Source organism: Lithobates pipiens, unplaced genomic scaffold, assembly GCF_037356315.1.
Source record: "Lithobates pipiens isolate NorthernLeopardFrog02 unplaced genomic scaffold, aLitPip1_a1.2 Scaffold_19, whole genome shotgun sequence".
In the NCBI taxonomy this organism is placed as follows: domain Eukaryota; kingdom Metazoa; phylum Chordata; class Amphibia; order Anura; family Ranidae; genus Lithobates; species Lithobates pipiens.
In genome coordinates, this window is record NW_027507764.1 from 543,367,492 (window position 1) to 543,385,641 (window position 18,150).

The window sequence follows — 18,150 nt, forward strand, 5'->3', positions numbered from 1 at the left end:
CATTGCATTTTGCACTTCTACAATTCTCCCTTATTCAGCTAGAGGGAATATATAGGCCTAATAAAAAATGGTTTATTCTGCTGGACTCCATCCACAAGGTGGAAATCACTGCGCTATAATCAGCATTCACCAGAACGGTGAACGGGAATAAAAAAAAATCATTAGGCCTGAGTGGGGTTAATACATGAAAAATCATTTGGTGTGTACATTGAAAGGGCATTGATTCCGAGCAAATGTACATAGTTTCCTTAACCATTATATGCAATTAGGCTGTAATTACAGGAGGGTAGGAGACCCTAAACGTGTCTCTGGAGAGGGACAATCAGGCAGAGAAATGTCTTGTGTTTTCATGCAGGAAGGGGGCAGCTCCATGGTGACATATTAGCAACTGGTGATGATTGTATGTAGAGAAGGGATGTCTGCAGACACTACAAGTGGAGATTAAGTGTCATATAACCCGGAGGGACCATTAAGGGTGTGAAACTTTCCTAGCAAAGATCTGGATAGTAGTAAAAGGAATCTAGCCCCATACAATCCTATATCCTCAATGCATTTAGTAAATATTAGCTAGCAAGCAGCTCATTCATTTAAAACTTGCATAGGTGGTTTATTTGGATGAGGAAAGTCAGTGCAAAGGTTAACACAATGTAACCCAGAACTTGGCCTTGCAGAGCATGAAAAGAAAATTAAAATATACCCAAGTGTATGATTTATATAAAATGTGTGTCACATTTATCGTTTATACTGGATTTTTTAACAAGTCTTCGATTACTGTAAATCTTACTTTTCAAAAAGAAACTTTTTTTTGCTATATACTTCCTTGTGTTGGTGTTTCCATGGATTGGTGGAGGATCACACTTTAAGGTCCCCTTTTATATGACCGTTACGGTCAGGTCTGCCTGTCAATTTTTCAGGTGGACATGACCGGACAGTCCATTCATCTCTATGGACTGGTAGCTGTAAACATTTACACCTACCTACCTCCCAGTCCACTAAAAAGAAATGGAAGAGAATCCATCCTCTTCTGTGTACACCCAACTGCCCATAGAGCAGAGCGGGCATGGTCCTCTGCAGAGTGGACATGAAACTGTCAAACATCTAGCTCAGTGGGGGGCCCAGCAGACATCCCCTGCTGAGCAAAGCGGATCCGCCCCGTGTGAAAGTGGCTTAAAGGTGGTCTTGAAATAAATGGGGAAGTCTCCCACTATTACTAAAGGCAGGTACACACAGGCCAAATATGAGCTGGTTCAACAGAAACCAGCTGACATTCGGCCTAAGTGGACAAGAACCTGTCTGAACGGGCATGCTGGAAATCCAGCATCCGATCAGTGCTGGCAAACCATGTACTGGCGGGGTCCCTGGTCAGAAAACAAATCACTCAACAGGGAGATCACTGTACTAACATTGCATAGTATAGCACACTCCTTTTTTGTTAAGCAAGCTGGCTTAAAGCATGTACCGGGCTTAATTGTATGCCACATTTTTATGTAAATGTTATAAACAGTTTGCATAAGGAACCCTTGGCAGGCAAACATCAGATCACTGGGCTTGGTATTGTGAATCTACAGATGGTCCAGTTATCCTAGCATTTCCAAAAACATTGAGGTGTTTGTAGCAAACGTCATTCAAATATGCTTAAATGTATTTACATAGAAGCAAGCATTACCTGCAATGAGAAGTGAATCCATACGAGGTGGTGGAAGGGGTGGTTTGAACAGTTTAGTAACGTCCTCCTCAGGCAGTTGCGGCTCCCCACGACTTTGCCTCTGAAGGTTTTCTTGTTGCCGTCTTTGAATATACTGTAACGAAAACAGAAAATCTATATTACCAATGTAAACTAAAATGTAAGGAAGAGGCACTGCCTAATCCTGAAAACCTCTAGTTGTCTTTAACCACTTGCCCATCAGCTCCTGTACATATATGACCAGCGCCTGTAAAGGATGGCTCTTCTGCACAAATCGTATATGTACAGCAGAGTACAGCCCGCAACAGGAGTAGGACACTAGGCAGAAAATTAGACTTAGTTACGCCTATGTGCAGTCCTAGGCGATATACACCCCCCTCTCTTCTACAGGCATACATTTTAGTAACAAGCAGTATCAGAGTCATGAAAACTCCTTAGAAAGGTGGGTGCTGTGTGTCAGTGAACCCAGAGAAAATAATTTTATGGCAAGTGAAAGCCCTCGGAGCCCCCACAGCGCTGTCTCCCTGGAAGAAGGCATCCAGCATGGCCGTGTGGACTAGCAGCCCGTGGGCCTAGTAGGCCGTAAAAGCCATGGCCTAAATTTTCAGCCACCTGCGGCAAGTGCGCAGGTCCACGGGGGAAACTTACCAGGCTAGAGCCGGGGAAGGATGGCAGATGCCCGCAACGGAAAGCGCCAGCCTTGCCGCCCATTCTAGGGCCACCTCACACATCTCCTAGTTAGGCCACAAAGCCACAGCCTAAAATAGTGGAAGGCCGCTGCGGATGCCTGGTCACCCACCCAACCATCCAGCAGGTGCCAAGGTGTACCCCCCCCCCCATAGTGAGAACCCTGGAGGGGAGGGGGGTGGGTGGATAGTGTCCGAAGCACCCAAGCCAGAGGCCTGGGCCTCACCTGGGGAAAGGAGGGGTTTGGAGAATAGACCAGAGTGACAGACCCCCCCCCCCCCCCCAGGGTGTACCTGCACCCCACACCACTCCAGGGAAAGAGGAGGGGGCCCCTTAGCACTCCAGTGAGTGCGCAGACAGATCCTCCTGGCCCCGAAGTAGGGGGGCTGTCGGCCATGAGGAATGATGCAACACAGCCCGAGACCTGGCCAAATGCGACCTCACAAGACGTTTAACATGCAGGGCCAGCAGCCGAGAGGGGGGTGTATATGACCTAGCACTGCCTATAGGCATAGCCAAGTTTTTTTTCTGCCTAGTGTCCTACTCCTGTAGGGGGTGATATAACCCTATGTTTCTGAATAATTGAGCGCTCTCAATAAAAGAAATAAAAATTGCAGAGATGAGCAAACACTACCAAAAGAAATCTCTATGTGTGGGGGAATTGGCGCAATTGTCAATCATTGGTTCGTGCTCTGCCCCGCCAGTGCTCACGGGAGTGGCTGAGCTGTGGTGGGCGCAGTTGGCTCAGTCCCTCAGCGACTCACAGAGGCTGAGCTGTGGTGGGGGCGGGCGAGGCTGGGCTGTGGAGGGAGCGGGCGCAGCTGGCTCAGTCCCTCAGCGACTCACAGAGGCTGAGCCAGCTGCTGGCGCAGGTATCCGGGGGAATCTTTACCATATGGTCATGATCTTTTCAGAGCCTGGACCAGCTGTAGGACGTGAAAATGGGTCGCAGGAGTGCAGAACGAACAGCACTCCTGTGATCAATAGGAAGTACAGCCACAATAGCTTTGGCTATACTTCTCCTTTAAGCTTCAGCAGAGCTTTACGATACATTTTGCTTTAAGCATCCTAAGCCTTAAAAGGGAAAGTAAACCCCAATGTGAACCAAATAGGTTTCACCGTTAAACACCTCAATATTTGCTTTATGTGAAAAGGTTAAAAAAAAAAATTCAAATGTAAGCGGTTTTGAATACTGAGAGAGGTCTTGGGTGCGCTCCAGGCAGCAGTAACAGCGTCTGCATTAGATCTTCCAGCTAACAGAGCAGTAAAACAGGTTCCTCACCTCTTACAAAATTAAGTTTGATCTTTTAATTACCTTCAATAATGATTTAAATTTACTTTACTCGGCTGCTCCTGGAGGGATTCGGCTCGGCCGGGCTCTGCGAGGATCCCATAAATGCTTATTATTTGCATGCTGGCCACAGGATGAGACAGGCATTTATTGCGGGAAACACCGGCACTCTACAAGGCTGTGACAGGCATTAGGCAGGAGAAATTGGCTGCGCAAGGACTGGTGGGAGCCTCTCCAGCACCTGCTCTGTGATGCGCGGTATTAATGCTCATTTTCAATATTCTATTTATTATATGTCACAGATGGCGGATTATTTCAAGCATCGTGCAGTTCAATATTCTCTTTCGTGAGGCAGGGATTTTATACAACCAGCTATCTACAAAACATACGTGGTTATACTATAGAAAAATGATGGAGCCCCTGGTGACAAGAGCAAAGGATTGCGTATAGCAAAGCAGAAATTTACTTTTTTGGATAAATCCTAAGCTAGTCTAATAAAAATATAAAAAAAAAAAAAAAACTATTATACATTTAAAAAATATAATGAGTGGGGTGTTTAGTATAAATACCAGATTATTTATGATCTTCCCATATCTTGCAAAGCAGCATTAAGCCCTAGGACTGGGGCACTCAGGGTTCAACTACTGCGCACACTTGCATGGTTAGTTCACCACCACAGGAAAAATTCAAGAGGTGACCAATCTGCTCCCAAACACACCCACCCAACCCAGTCCTAGGACGGGGAGAGGCTTAGGTGGGGAAAGGTGTAGGGTGTTCATTTCTCTTTTTCCGAGCTCACCACACACAATATAATCTGGTTGTACAATCTCTCTTTTTTTTTTTTTCAGAACGAAACAAAGACAATACAGACGTACAACAGCACAGTCACCATCTGGCTATTAATAGGGAAGAGACCCATGCAGGGGGTCACAAGGTATCGTTACATTATCAAAAACCGTTAGGATATTATTTAAATCGGAACTGCAAGCAGAACTACTTGGTTATAATTGGTAAGGGTCTTCTTTTACCTTCAATTTCTTAGTCTTTGCAAGATTCTAAAATAATGTCTCTGTTAATTGAGCTTCCCCGGCCACCAGCCTTCACTTCTTTCTGTAGTTTATTTTTCATTGAGCAGCGAGGTAATTACATTGCCACTTGCTGCAGTGGGTGGGCCTAGGCATATTTGACTCCCTGTCTGACCTGTCCACCAACATTGCCTGGTTTAAAGTGGTTGTAAACCCTTACAAAACACTTTGACCTACAGGTAAGCATAGATTAAGGCTTACCTGTAGGTCCAAGAAATATCTCCTAAGCCTACACGGTTTAGGAGATATTTGCTGAAAGGCAGGCACTGCGGTCTACGGGTGCATGCGCCATAGACAGCGGCGCGCAGGCGCACTGAGCGCTCTGCAGGCAACGGCGATATGCCATGAGTGGCGGCTCCCGTGCGCATGCACGGGAGTGACGTCATTGTGGCTTCGTCGAATGACAGCGGCGGAGCAGCGAGACCCACCGAGAAGATAGAGGCTCCGGACTACAGGGGACAGCAGTGACTTCGCTGGCTCCTGTGTCAGGTAAGTGACACATAATGGACTACTATGCGATGCATAGTAGTCCATTATGCTTTACCTTTGCAGGGAATGAAAGAGGAAGTAAACTTATCAGGGTTTACTTCCTCTAAGTGATATATTAGGGGGACAGAACCATATACTCTGCTTGGCAAGGTTTACACTGCAACAAATATGATGATTTTGATTTTCTGATGATAGTGGAGTCAAAGAGACTTTCGTTTTCTAATGAAGCGATGAGAATGCTTTTCTTGAATGAATTTCTAAACCAGTGTATGTGGTATTCATTTAGTGAAGTCTATATGCTACAAAATTACTATCATTCCTCTGAAGTGAGGGAAAATTAGAAAATTTTTGGTCACAAGAAAAAGAACAGAGGAAATCTTCCGATGGGGACATTGTTCTGGTAATAACTTTATGACAGAGATTTGCCCTCACTACCGAGAGATTTCCTGTTGTGTCCACACTATGGGTAATCAAGGGAAACCCTCCCCCCCCCACACACACCATTAAAAGTTTTGGTGTTAGTTTCCTTTCACATGGTCATGTCCGCTCAGTAGAGAACAGATTTCCCCAATGAATCGGAGTTGAATAGAACTTTTGTGACATACAAGCCTTTTAAGCTGGTCATAGATGGTTTGAATCTTGGCCTGTCCAGCAAGGAGCAGCTAAGATTTGGCTTATGTATGGGCAGGCTGAATGTACCCAAGTTGATTGATCAACTTAGCTACCACCAGCCTATCCGATTTTACATGTGATTATTGCTATTACAGCCACTAGCAGTAATCACTGTGTCCTGAATACAACGGCTCAGTGGAAGGGACTCCGTGGAAGGAGTCAGGGTTGATGTGGGAATTAAGAGATTTTCTTTCCTGCACCCTGTGGTTGCAGAAAAGAAAATCACTCCATCTATGGCCCAGTTTTATATTTTTTGTCTGCGTCTTGACAGCAGACATTGGAAGACCAGTGATGGATTATTGGGTGGTCAAATGTAGACAGACTTGTGTATTTTTATCAGCTATCTTCAATCCGTCATATTTAGGTTTGGCAAACGGAAAAGGACAGACAAGCATGGAGCTCCAAATCAGGTCTACCTGAAAAAATTTATAGGAGGTGGGTCTGATTGGAAAGCCTGTGCAATAGGGTCCCAATATATACTTTATTTTATGTATTTTAGCTTTGCCTGAAGTTCGGCTTTAACAAGGTCAATACACAAACCATTGCAATATGGCTGTTATTTGGAGGATATAAGCAATTTTGAATAAAATGAGCGATATTTTGTTTAATAGTGGCATTTAAAGGCCAAGTCAAAAACAGAAAAAAAACACAACAAAACAACATTTTCTAAAGAAATAAACTCCTCTGGAGCAAATTAGGATTTAGCTGATTGATGTTGGGGATATTAACTATGCTGTAATGAACCAGGACCAAAGCAATTAGAAGTAAATGAGGCCTGAGCGAATGAACTTTTTCCTTCAGCTTCCTACGATAAAATCCTATTCTTCTGAGTGATATTGGTTCAGAAATAACGTTGTAAACATATTTAATGATGGCAGGTCTGCCTGGCTCCTAAGTGCCTTTAAATGTTGTTGTTTTCCTGAATGAAAACCTAAAAAATAGTTTACGGTCTTTTGGCGAGATCGCTTCATTAGCTGACAGAGGAAGGAACCAAGGACATAAAATGAGAACATGAGTCTGGACAGAAGATTTTTCAAATGTACAGCCTGGCTAGTTAGTGGAATTTTACGTCCGAGTTCCCAATGGAGTAATTAATTTCCCTATTAGTGGGGAATGAGGGGCATCTGTAGAACAAGGCTACTGTAAAAGTTACAACCTGCCCCTTTTAGTGAGGTTTAAAATCTCTAAACTTTTTTGCCCGAATGCAATACGAAACCCCCCACCATAAGCACTAAAGGGAATGGGGTGTCACCCATAGGCCAATCAGTTTTGCTTGGCCTAAAATCTTCACAAGCAGGCTTAACCAAGACAATATGCCTAATTCAAGGCAGAGTGAACCCCAATGCTACCATAACAAAAATGGGGCAATAAGGATCTCCCCACCAAGACTCTTCTGGGGTCATTGTAAAAGTACACTCCAGTCAATACTGAAAATGAATCCTTAAAATGCATATAGAAACAATATAACGAAAGACCTTTTCCTGTGCTTGTAAAGGTGTTGCTAGTACTTCTTTTCTTATAGGAACAATATGCCTACTCCATTCAAACCCACGTGGTTATTAATAAGTGGAGACCCGGGAACCCATCTGCTTTAGATGCAGGACCACCTGCTGCAGGCTCCATCCTGCTCATACACACAACCTGCCTTTATAGATTAAACACAGTGGACTGGAAAAATAGGCTCCAGGGGTACATTTCAGCCCTAGTGTGCTGTAAATTGCCTCCAGCATTGTTCCAGTTTCTTCTTGCTGGAGGTGGCCATTTTGCTGAAGCCTAGAGCAACATTAAATCTTTAGTCTGTCTGCAGATCGGCCTCTACAAAGTCAGAACAGTGCCTAAAAAGAGCAACTGAGCATGTGCAGAGCAGGGCGAAACAGTGTATTATGGGATTTTAAACATAAACATTGTCAGGCTGTCATTTCTAGCCCCGGAATACATCCGTTAAGATGAAACGCATAGGTAAGCCTCCCACATGACATAATCACGTACAGGAATCGCAAATGGGATTTTTAAATTACCTTTTTGCTGCCTTGGGGAATAATTCTATATGCACACATTTGCCTACATTTGTACGTGCAATTTTATTAATAAAAGTGTTTTATGTGGTTTGCATTAAGAAGTTTATCTGTTTGGATCACATATACTTGCCTGTGGTGAGCCCATCTGAGGAGTGGCCTTGTTGACCAGTTTTGGAACCAGTGTGGAGAGTTACTATTGGGCTTCAGCTTTTCATGCATTTTTGACCATCCTGAATAAGGTGGTCTTTCCATCTGGTAAGCCTGCATTTTTTGCACATTGGTGATGGGAAACACTGGTGTTGACAGAGGAAATACGTTTTCAAGTACCCCCTTTTTTTTCCCCCCTTTGATATGTAGCAATACTTCTAACTTAGACTTCCCTTATTCCATCATGGACTAATTGCTTTTTATACACATTTATGTTCACTGTATTTGAGTTTCCTCTAAAGGAGACCTATAATGTTTCCTTACAGTGACATTTTCTTTGCACATTTTTTTGTGGACCATTTCTCTTATCCTATTTTGTTAGTATATGAACAGTGCACTTTTTTGTACTGTAGAATTTCTGTATAGTGGTCTTGATATTAATTGAACATTATTTTGTTCACACTAATATTATGTATATATCACAACATGTTAACGTTTTGTCTGGCTCTTATGCTGACCTACAGAATTCAATATTTGCTGTGTCACTGATGCGGAAGTGTCCAGAACAGGAAAATTAGGAGTGTTTTTGGCTACTTTTCCCAGGTCAGTGAAAAGATAAATAGGCAAGAGGGTCAAGCTTTTAGTTTACTTGAGGGTACTTAATACTTCACTGATTAATTATGACTAGACATTTTAAAGCTTATTTATTGTTGAAAAAAAAAAGAAAGTGTTTAGCCATTAGGCTGACGTTGCACTTTAATGATTGCCGATGACCTACCTGGTGCTTTTGCTGCTGCTGTTTGCTGGCGTTTCTCAAATGTGTGTTGAATTTCACAATGTCTTGGCTCATTTCATCCACCCGGTCCATAAGAAGCTGAAGGCTCTTCTCCAGATGATTACTGTGTACAAACATACAGCAATAATTAAAAGTCTGCAATATCTTCTGGTGGTTCAGAGAAGCAGGCAACACATGATTACGGTAAGTCACTTGAACGGTTCAATGTAAACTAGAAAGTCTGCTATAATGTGTAATAATTATTACAAATATTATGCTACACTAATGCCTAGTACAATCAGAAAATCGGATAAAAAAAAAATATCACTTGTGCAGCAATTGTATGATAATCTGATCGTTCGTACACAGCTTTCAAGAGCCGATTACAACAGTTCACGTGAAAAGGGATTAAAACGGAAATGTTTCTCCTACCAGAACAAACGCTTTTGAATTAATCAGTAAATTGTATGTCAAAAAATTTTAAAATTCGAAGAGCAAGACTACGCATGCTCGGAAACAAAAGAATACATTACAATACATTGCATCACTTCAGAAGCTGTATTCGGTCGTACGAGAAATTCTGTAACCTCTTCATTTTTGATATGAGACTAGCAAGCAAACAAAAAAGAACATACAATCATTCACCTGATATGGTCACCGTGTGTACGAGGCTAAGGCTCCTTTTACACTGCCGCGACTTCAGTCACACGGTTTTGCCACCTCGATTTCCGGGAATGCCTGCATAAACTTGAGGTCTATGGACCTCAACTCACATTAAAGTCAGAACCAAAGTAGTGCAGGGACTACTTGGAAGTTGCACAGATATGAATGATTATCATTGGCAATTATGCGACTGACGTCCACAGTCGCCGGAAAAGTTGCACAAGTGTGAAAGGGGCCTTAAAGTGTACATAACCCCCCCCCCCCCCAATCTTTCAGCCAAGGAAGCTGTCATCTTGGCCTCTGTTTAATCTACAACTGCCATGATGCTGCACATGTGATCAGTTATGACACCGGCCATTGGATGGTTTGACAGTTTGGTTGACAGCACTACCAATGGGATTGTTACATTTCCAGCACGTGCCGTAAATTAAACAGTTTTATGGTTGGGTTTACATCCGCTTTAAGGAGCAATCCAAGGAATAAACTTTAGATCAGGGGTCAGCTACCCAAGGCACATGCCCCACGGTGTAAACACAAAAAACCCTTTTAATAAAAACGGCGCCCAGATCAATAATCATGTCTACAAACGTTTTTTGATATTTCTCATTAAAACACAAAATTGTAATAAAGTTTGTTAAAGAGGAATTCCAGGCATGACATATTTTTACATAGTTACATTGGTCCAGCTTGTATGTGCCCCGAGAGTGGGAAATCACTGAAGTAGACACCGCTACCCCACTGATCTCCACTTGTTTCCAGGTCCCTGTGCTGAGCGGCTGACCTGATACCTATGAATACAGGAGGTCAGCCACTTGGCTTTGCATATTCTGAAATCATGCTAAGCATTCTGATTGGAAGAGATGGGAATACATAAGCACGGGAGTACAACTAAACAAAGAGAGAGGGGAGCGCACTGAGGCTGAAGTTTTTAGTGAATTGATTGCTTTACAAGGTGATCATTTACAGTCACTTTAAGGAGTTTAAGCTGTCAGCAGTACAACTATAATGGCAAAAATAATAAAAAGTATTAGTGATGCACCGAAATTTCGGCCGCCGAAACATATCGGCCGAAAATGCCCTTTTCGGCAATTTGCCGAAAGAGAAAAACGGCTGATAATGGAGCCGAAAATGGGGCGTGGCCTGGGTGGGGGCGGGGCTCCGCCCCCCGCCCCCGGTGACGCCCATCATAGCGCAGGAGAGCCACCTCCGCCGCCTTTTTGATAACAGCGCCGGGAACATCACAGCTTTCATTTCAATTGCTGTGTGTTCCCGGCCGTGCGCCGTCACACGCAGCCCCTCCCCCTTGTCCGGGCACTTAGATCATACGCAGGATTGGACGGATGATCTGTCTATCAAAGTGCCCGGACAAGGGGGAGGGGCTGCGTGTGACGGCGCACGGCCGGGAACACACAGCAATTGAAATGAAAGCTGTGATGTTCCCGGCGCTGTTATCAAACAGGCAGCGGAGGCGGCTCTCTTCCCTGCACACAGTGCACAGGCTGGCTGCAATGGGGCACAACTGGCTGCAATGGGGCACACTCCTGTACCACGTCCTCAGTCTCTGACCATCTCCTGTACCACGTCCCCAGTCTCTGACCATCTCCTGTACCACGTCCCCAGTCTCTGACCATCTCCTGTACCACGTCCCCAGTCTCTGACCATCTCCTGTACCACGTCCCCAGTCTCTGACCATCTCCTGTACCACGTCCCCAGTCTCTGACCATCTCCTGTACCACGTCCCCAGTCTCTGACCATCTCCTGTACCACGTCCCCAGTCTCTGACCATCTCCTGTACCACGTCCCCAGTCTCTGACCATCTCCTGTACCACGTCCCCAGTCTCTGACCATCTCCTGTACCACGTCCCCAGTCTCTGACCATCTCCTGTACCACGTCCCCAGTCTCTGACCATCTCCTGTACCACGTCCCCAGTCTCTGACCATCTCCTGTACCACGTCCCCAGTCTCTGACCATCTCCTGTACCACGTCCCCAGTCTCTGACCATCTCCTGTACCACGTCCCCAGTCTCTGACCATCTCCTGTACCACGTCCCCAGTCTCTGACCATCTCCTGTACCACGTCCCCAGTCTCTGACCATCTCCTGTACCACGTCCCCAGTCTCTGACCATCTCCTGTACCACGTCCCCAGTCTCTGACCATCTCCTGTACCACGTCCCCAGTCTCTGACCATCTCCTGTACCACGTCCCCAGTCTCTGACCATCTCCTGTACCACGTCCCCAGTCTCTGACCATCTCCTGTACCACGTCCCCAGTCTCTGACCATCTCCTGTACCACGTCCCCAGTCTCTGACCATCTCCTGTACCACGTCCCCAGTCTCTGACCATCTCCTGTACCACGTCCCCAGTCTCTGACCATCTCCTGTACCACGTCCCCAGTCTCTGACCATCTCCTGTACCACGTCCCCAGTCTCTGACCATCTCCTGTACCACGTCCCCAGTCTCTGACCATCTCCTGTACCACGTCCCCAGTCTCTGACCATCTCCTGTACCACGTCCCCAGTCTCTGACCATCTCCTGTACCACGTCCCCAGTCTCTGACCATCTCCTGTACCACGTCCCCAGTCTCTGACCATCTCCTGTACCACGTCCCCAGTCTCTGACCATCTCCTGTACCACGTCCCCAGTCTCTGACCATCTCCTGTACCACGTCCCCAGTCTCTGACCATCTCCTGTACCACGTCCCCAGTCTCTGACCATCTCCTGTACCACGTCCCCAGTCTCTGACCATCTCCTGTACCACGTCCCCAGTCTCGGACCATCTCCTGTACCACGTCCCCAGTCTCGGACCATCTCCTGTACCGCGTCCCCAGTCTCGGACCATCTCCTGTACCGCGTCCCCAGTCTCGGACCATCTCCTGTACCGCGTCCCCAGTCTCGGACCATCTCCTGTACCGCGTCCCCAGTCTCGGACCATCTCCTGTACCGCGTCCCCAGTCTCGGACCATCTCCTGTACCGCGTCCCCAGTCTCGGACCATCTCCTGTACCGCGTCCCCAGTCTCGGACCATCTCCTGTACCGCGTCCCCAGTCTCGGACCATCTCCTGTACCGCGTCCCCAGTCTCGGACCATCTCCTGTACCGCGTCCCCAGTCTCGGACCATCTCCTGTACCGCGTCCCCAGTCTCGGACCATCTCCTGTACCGCGTCCCCAGTCTCGGACCATCTCCTGTACCGCGTCCCCAGTCTCGGACCATCTCCTGTACCGCGTCCCCAGTCTCGGACCATCTCCTGTACCGCGTCCCCAGTCTCGGACCATCTCCTGTACCGCGTCCCCAGTCTCGGACCATCTCCTGTACCGCGTCCCCAGTCTCGGACCATCTCCTGTACCGCGTCCCCAGTCTCTGACCATCTCCTGTACCGCGTCCCCAGTCTCTGACCATCTCCTGTACCGCGTCCCCAGTCTCGGACCATCTCCTGTACCACGTCCCCAGTCTGACCATCTCCTGTACCACGTCCCCAGTCTCGGACCATCTCCTGTACCACGTCCCCAGTCTCGGACCATCTCCTGTACCGCGTCCCCAGTCTCGGACCATCTCCTGTACCGCGTCCCCAGTCTCGGACCATCTCCTGTACCGCGTCCCCAGTCTCGGACCATCTCCTGTACCGCGTCCCCAGTCTCGGACCATCTCCTGTACCGCGTCCCCAGTCTCGGACCATCTCCTGTACCGCGTCCCCAGTCTCGGACCATCTCCTGTACCGCGTCCCCAGTCTCGGACCATCTCCTGTACCGCGTCCCCAGTCTCGGACCATCTCCTGTACCGCGTCCCCAGTCTCGGACCATCTCCTGTACCGCGTCCCCAGTCTCGGACCATCTCCTGTACCGCGTCCCCAGTCTCGGACCATCTCCTGTACCGCGTCCCCAGTCTCGGACCATCTCCTGTACCGCGTCCCCAGTCTCGGACCATCTCCTGTACCGCGTCCCCAGTCTCGGACCATCTCCTGTACCGCGTCCCCAGTCTCGGACCATCTCCTGTACCGCGTCCCCAGTCTCGGACCATCTCCTGTACCGCGTCCCCAGTCTCGGACCATCTCCTGTACCGCGTCCCCAGTCTCTGACCATCTCCTGTACCGCGTCCCCAGTCTCTGACCATCTCCTGTACCGCGTCCCCAGTCTCGGACCATCTCCTGTACCACGTCCCCAGTCTCGGACCATCTCCTGTACCACGTCCCCAGTCTCGGACCATCTCCTGTACCACGTCCCCAGTCTCGGACCATCTCCTGTACCGCGTCCCCAGTCTCGGACCATCTCCTGTACCGCGTCCCCAGTCTCGGACCATCTCCTGTACCGCGTCCCCAGTCTCGGACCATCTCCTGTACCGCGTCCCCAGTCTCGGACCATCTCCTGTACCGCGTCCCCAGTCTCGGACCATCTCCTGTACCGCGTCCCCAGTCTCGGACCATCTCCTGTACCGCGTCCCCAGTCTCTGACCATCTCCTGTACCGCGTCCCCAGTCTCTGACCATCTCCTGTACCGCGTCCCCAGTCTCTGACCATCTCCTGTACCGCGTTCCCAGTCTCTGACCATCTCCTGTACCGCGTCCCCAGTCTCTGACCATCTCCTGTACCGCGTCCCCAGTCTCTGACCATCTCCTGTACCGCGTCCCCAGTCTCTGACCATCTCCTGTACCGCGTCCCCAGTCTCTGACCATCTCCTGTACCGCGTCCCCAGTCTCTGGCCATCTCCTGTACCGCGTCCCCAGTCTCTGGCCATCTCCTGTACCGCGTCCCCAGTCTCTGGCCATCTCCTGTACCGCGTCCCCAGTCTCTGACCATCTCCTGTACCGCGTCCCCAGTCTCTGACCATCTCCTGTACCGCGTCCCCAGTCTCTGACCATCTCCTGTACCGCGTCCCCAGTCTCGGACCATCTCCTGTACCGCGTCCCCAGTCTCGGACCATCTCCTGTACCGCGTCCCCAGTCTCGGACCATCTCCTGTACCGCGTCCCCAGTCTCGGACCATCTCCTGTACCGCGTCCCCAGTCTCGGACCATCTCCTGTACCGCGTCCCCAGTCTCGGACCATCTCCTGTACCGCGTCCCCAGTCTCGGACCATCTCCTGTACCGCGTCCCCAGTCTCGGACCATCTCCTGTACCGCGTCCCCAGTCTCGGACCATCTCCTGTACCGCGTCCCCAGTCTCGGACCATCTCCTGTACCGCGTCCCCAGTCTCGGACCATCTCCTGTACCGCGTCCCCAGTCTCTGACCATCTCCTGTACCGCGTCCCCAGTCTCTGACCATCTCCTGTACCGCGTCCCCAGTCTCTGACCATCTCCTGTACCGCGTCCCCAGTCTCTGACCATCTCCTGTACCGCGTCCCCAGTCTCTGACCATCTCCTGTACCGCGTCCCCAGTCTCTGACCATCTCCTGTACCGCGTCCCCAGTCTCTGACCATCTCCTGTACCGCGTCCCCAGTCTCTGACCATCTCCTGTACCGCGTCCCCAGTCTCTGACCATCTCCTGTACCGCGTCCCCAGTCTCTGACCATCTCCTGTACCGCGTCCCCAGTCTCTGACCATCTCCTGTACCGCGTCCCCAGTCTCTGACCATCTCCTGTACCGCGTCCCCAGTCTCGGACCATCTCCTGTACCGCGTCCCCAGTCTCGGACCATCTCCTGTACCGCGTCCCCAGTCTCGGACCATCTCCTGTACCGCGTCCCCAGTCTCTGACCATCTCCTGTACCGCGTCCCCAGTCTCTGACCATCTCCTGTACCGCGTCCCCAGTCTCTGACCATCTCCTGTACCGCGTCCCCAGTCTCTGACCATCTCCTGTACCGCGTCCCCAGTCTCGGACCATCTCCTGTACCGCGTCCCCAGTCTCTGACCATCTCCTGTACCGCGTCCCCAGTCTCTGACCATCTCCTGTACCGCGTCCCCAGTCTCTGACCATCTCCTGTACCGCGTTCCCAGTCTCTGACCATCTCCTGTACCGCGTCCCCAGTCTCTGACCATCTCCTGTACCGCGTCCCCAGTCTCTGACCATCTCCTGTACCGCGTCCCCAGTCTCTGACCATCTCCTGTACCGCGTCCCCAGTCTCGGACCATCTCCTGTACCGCGTCCCCAGTCTCGGACCATCTCCTGTACCGCGTCCCCAGTCTCGGACCATCTCCTGTACCGCGTCCCCAGTCTCGGACCATCTCCTGTACCGCGTCCCCAGTCTCGGACCATCTCCTGTACCGCGTCCCCAGTCTCGGACCATCTCCTGTACCGCGTCCCCAGTCTCGGACCATCTCCTGTACCGCGTCCCCAGTCTCGGACCATCTCCTGTACCGCGTCCCCAGTCTCGGACCATCTCCTGTACCGCGTCCCCAGTCTCGGACCATCTCCTGTACCGCGTCCCCAGTCTCTGACCATCTCCTGTACCGCGTCCCCAGTCTCTGACCATCTCCTGTACCGCGTCCCCAGTCTCTGACCATCTCCTGTACCGCGTCCCCAGTCTCTGACCATCTCCTGTACCGCGTCCCCAGTCTCTGACCATCTCCTGTACCGCGTCCCCAGTCTCTGACCATCTCCTGTACCGCGTCCCCAGTCTCTGACCATCTCCTGTACCGCGTCCCCAGTCTCTGACCATCTCCTGTACCGCGTCCCCAGTCTCTGACCATCTCCTGTACCGCGTCCCCAGTCTCTGACCATCTCCTGTACCGTGTCCCCAGTCTCTGACCATCTCCTGTACCGTGTTCCCAGTCTCTGACCATCTCCTGTACCGTGTCCCCAGTCTCTGACCATCTCCTGTACCGTGTCCCCAGTCTCTGACCATCTCCTGTACCGTGTCCCCAGTCTCTGACCACCTCCTGTACCGTGTCCCCAGTCTCTGACCACCTCCTGTACCATGTCCCCAGTCTCTGACCACCTCCTGTACCATGTCCCCAGTCTCTGACCACCTTCTGTACCATGTCCCCAGTCTCTGACCACCTTCTGTACCATGTCCCCAGTCTCTGACCACCTTCTGTACCATGTCCCCAGTCTCTGACCACCTTCTGTACCATGTCCCCAGTCTCTGACCACCTCCAGTACCATGTCCCCAGTCTCTGACCATCTCCTGTACCATGTCCCCAGTCTCTGACCACCTCCTGTACCATGTCCCCAGTCTCTGACCACCTCCTGTACCATGTCCCCAGTCTCTGACCACCTCCTGTACCATGTCCCCAGTCTCTGACCACCTCCTGTACCATGTCCCCAGTCTCTGACCACCTCCTGTATAAAAATATTTTTTAAAAACAGTCATTTTCGGTATCGGTGCTGTTTCGGTTTCGGTTTTCGGCCTAGTGTATTTTTCATTTTCGGTATCGGTTTCGGCACCAAAAAACCCATTCGGTGCATCCCTAAAAAGTATACAGCTACAGTGCCCTACTGCTCATGGGCATGCCGGTTATCGAATGCTAAGAAAACTGACACGAAGCCTGGTACACACAATGAGATTATCGGAATGATCGTCCTTTTTTTGCATGCTAATCTCATATCGAAAACGAAGAGGTTACTAATGTTACGAAAATTATTGTAAAAAATTTTTCAGACAAAAGCTGTACTGATTAAATGAAAATCGTACCAATCGGGCATCGTAAAAAAAAAATTTGTGCTTGTCCCATCAAGAAATTTCCTCATCGGCTCTCGAAAGCTGTGTACCAACGATCAGATTGTTGTACGATCGCTTCAAAGTGGTATTCATAGCATGATTTTTTGATCGCATGTACTAGGCTTTAGGCGCCTATTACACTGCCGCCTAAAAATGCAACGTCTTTAGGGATACAGCAATTTTTTTTTAAACGGACATAAATAAAGACCACCGTTTTCAATGTGCTTGTACACAGGTGCAGAAATATAATACATCAGTATAAAAAAATAAAATAATTCTGCATTGCCGGACAGTATTCTTGCACATATATGCACATACACCAAACTTCCTTAATATTTATCTAGAAGACTTATGTTTGTGTATGCATAAATGCAAACATGCAGGTGCTATACAGCCCATCCTTGTATTTTTTTTTTTTTTGCCAGGAATGTCCGATGTTCATACCTCAGTACAGCGTGCGAGTATCCCAAATGTGGAAACGGTTGGCAGCCCCCTGTTTTTAGATCATACAATCTGGCTGCTGACAGAGTGTAAAGTAGTTCTGTTGCACCAAATATGACCTCCACAGAACACAGAAAACGGCAAAGTTGCAGCCAACAATAGAACAAAAGCTTACCCAATATTGTCTGCCTAAAGCAGCTTTTGTCAATCCTGAACTGGAGGAGCGATTGTGCGAGAGAAAATGTACCAAGAAATGCGGCAGAAAAACATTCGGCTTTTTCTGAAGGTCAATAACCACTCAGGATACAAGGCAGGAGGTTCAATGGGGGGAGAGCACAGCGAAAAAAGCATCTTAGTAGCTCGGTTTTTAAAAGAAGCGATCATTGTGGACGTATTGTCTTCCAAATAATCCGATTAATGACCTACACATTTAATTCTATGTTTTAGGGGGTCAACCGATTATCTCAACAGGCGATTATTAGGCCATATATTGGCAAATTTTCAAATAAATCGGTATGATGCAACGCAATGCCATCTCTAAGTTATTTATTAAATAATTGATTTTCATCTCAGCAGTCGAGTACAGAACGCAAGCAAAAAAGTGAGT

At 48.9% G+C, this 18,150-nt stretch overlaps 1 protein-coding gene across 1 annotated transcript in view; it reads right to left on the reverse strand.

Annotated features, from left to right (window-relative positions):
* The window catches only part of EIF3H (eukaryotic translation initiation factor 3 subunit H), a 223,500-nt gene that overhangs the window by 3,153 nt on the left and 202,197 nt on the right, over positions 1–18,150 (reverse strand). The window contains exons 6-7 of the mRNA XM_077493241.1: positions 8,852–8,972; positions 1,667–1,799 (exon numbers count right to left, since the gene is read on the reverse strand). Coding sequence (XP_077349367.1) covers positions 1,667–1,799; positions 8,852–8,972 — 254 coding nt within the window. The remainder of the gene's footprint in view (positions 1–1,666; positions 1,800–8,851; positions 8,973–18,150) is intronic.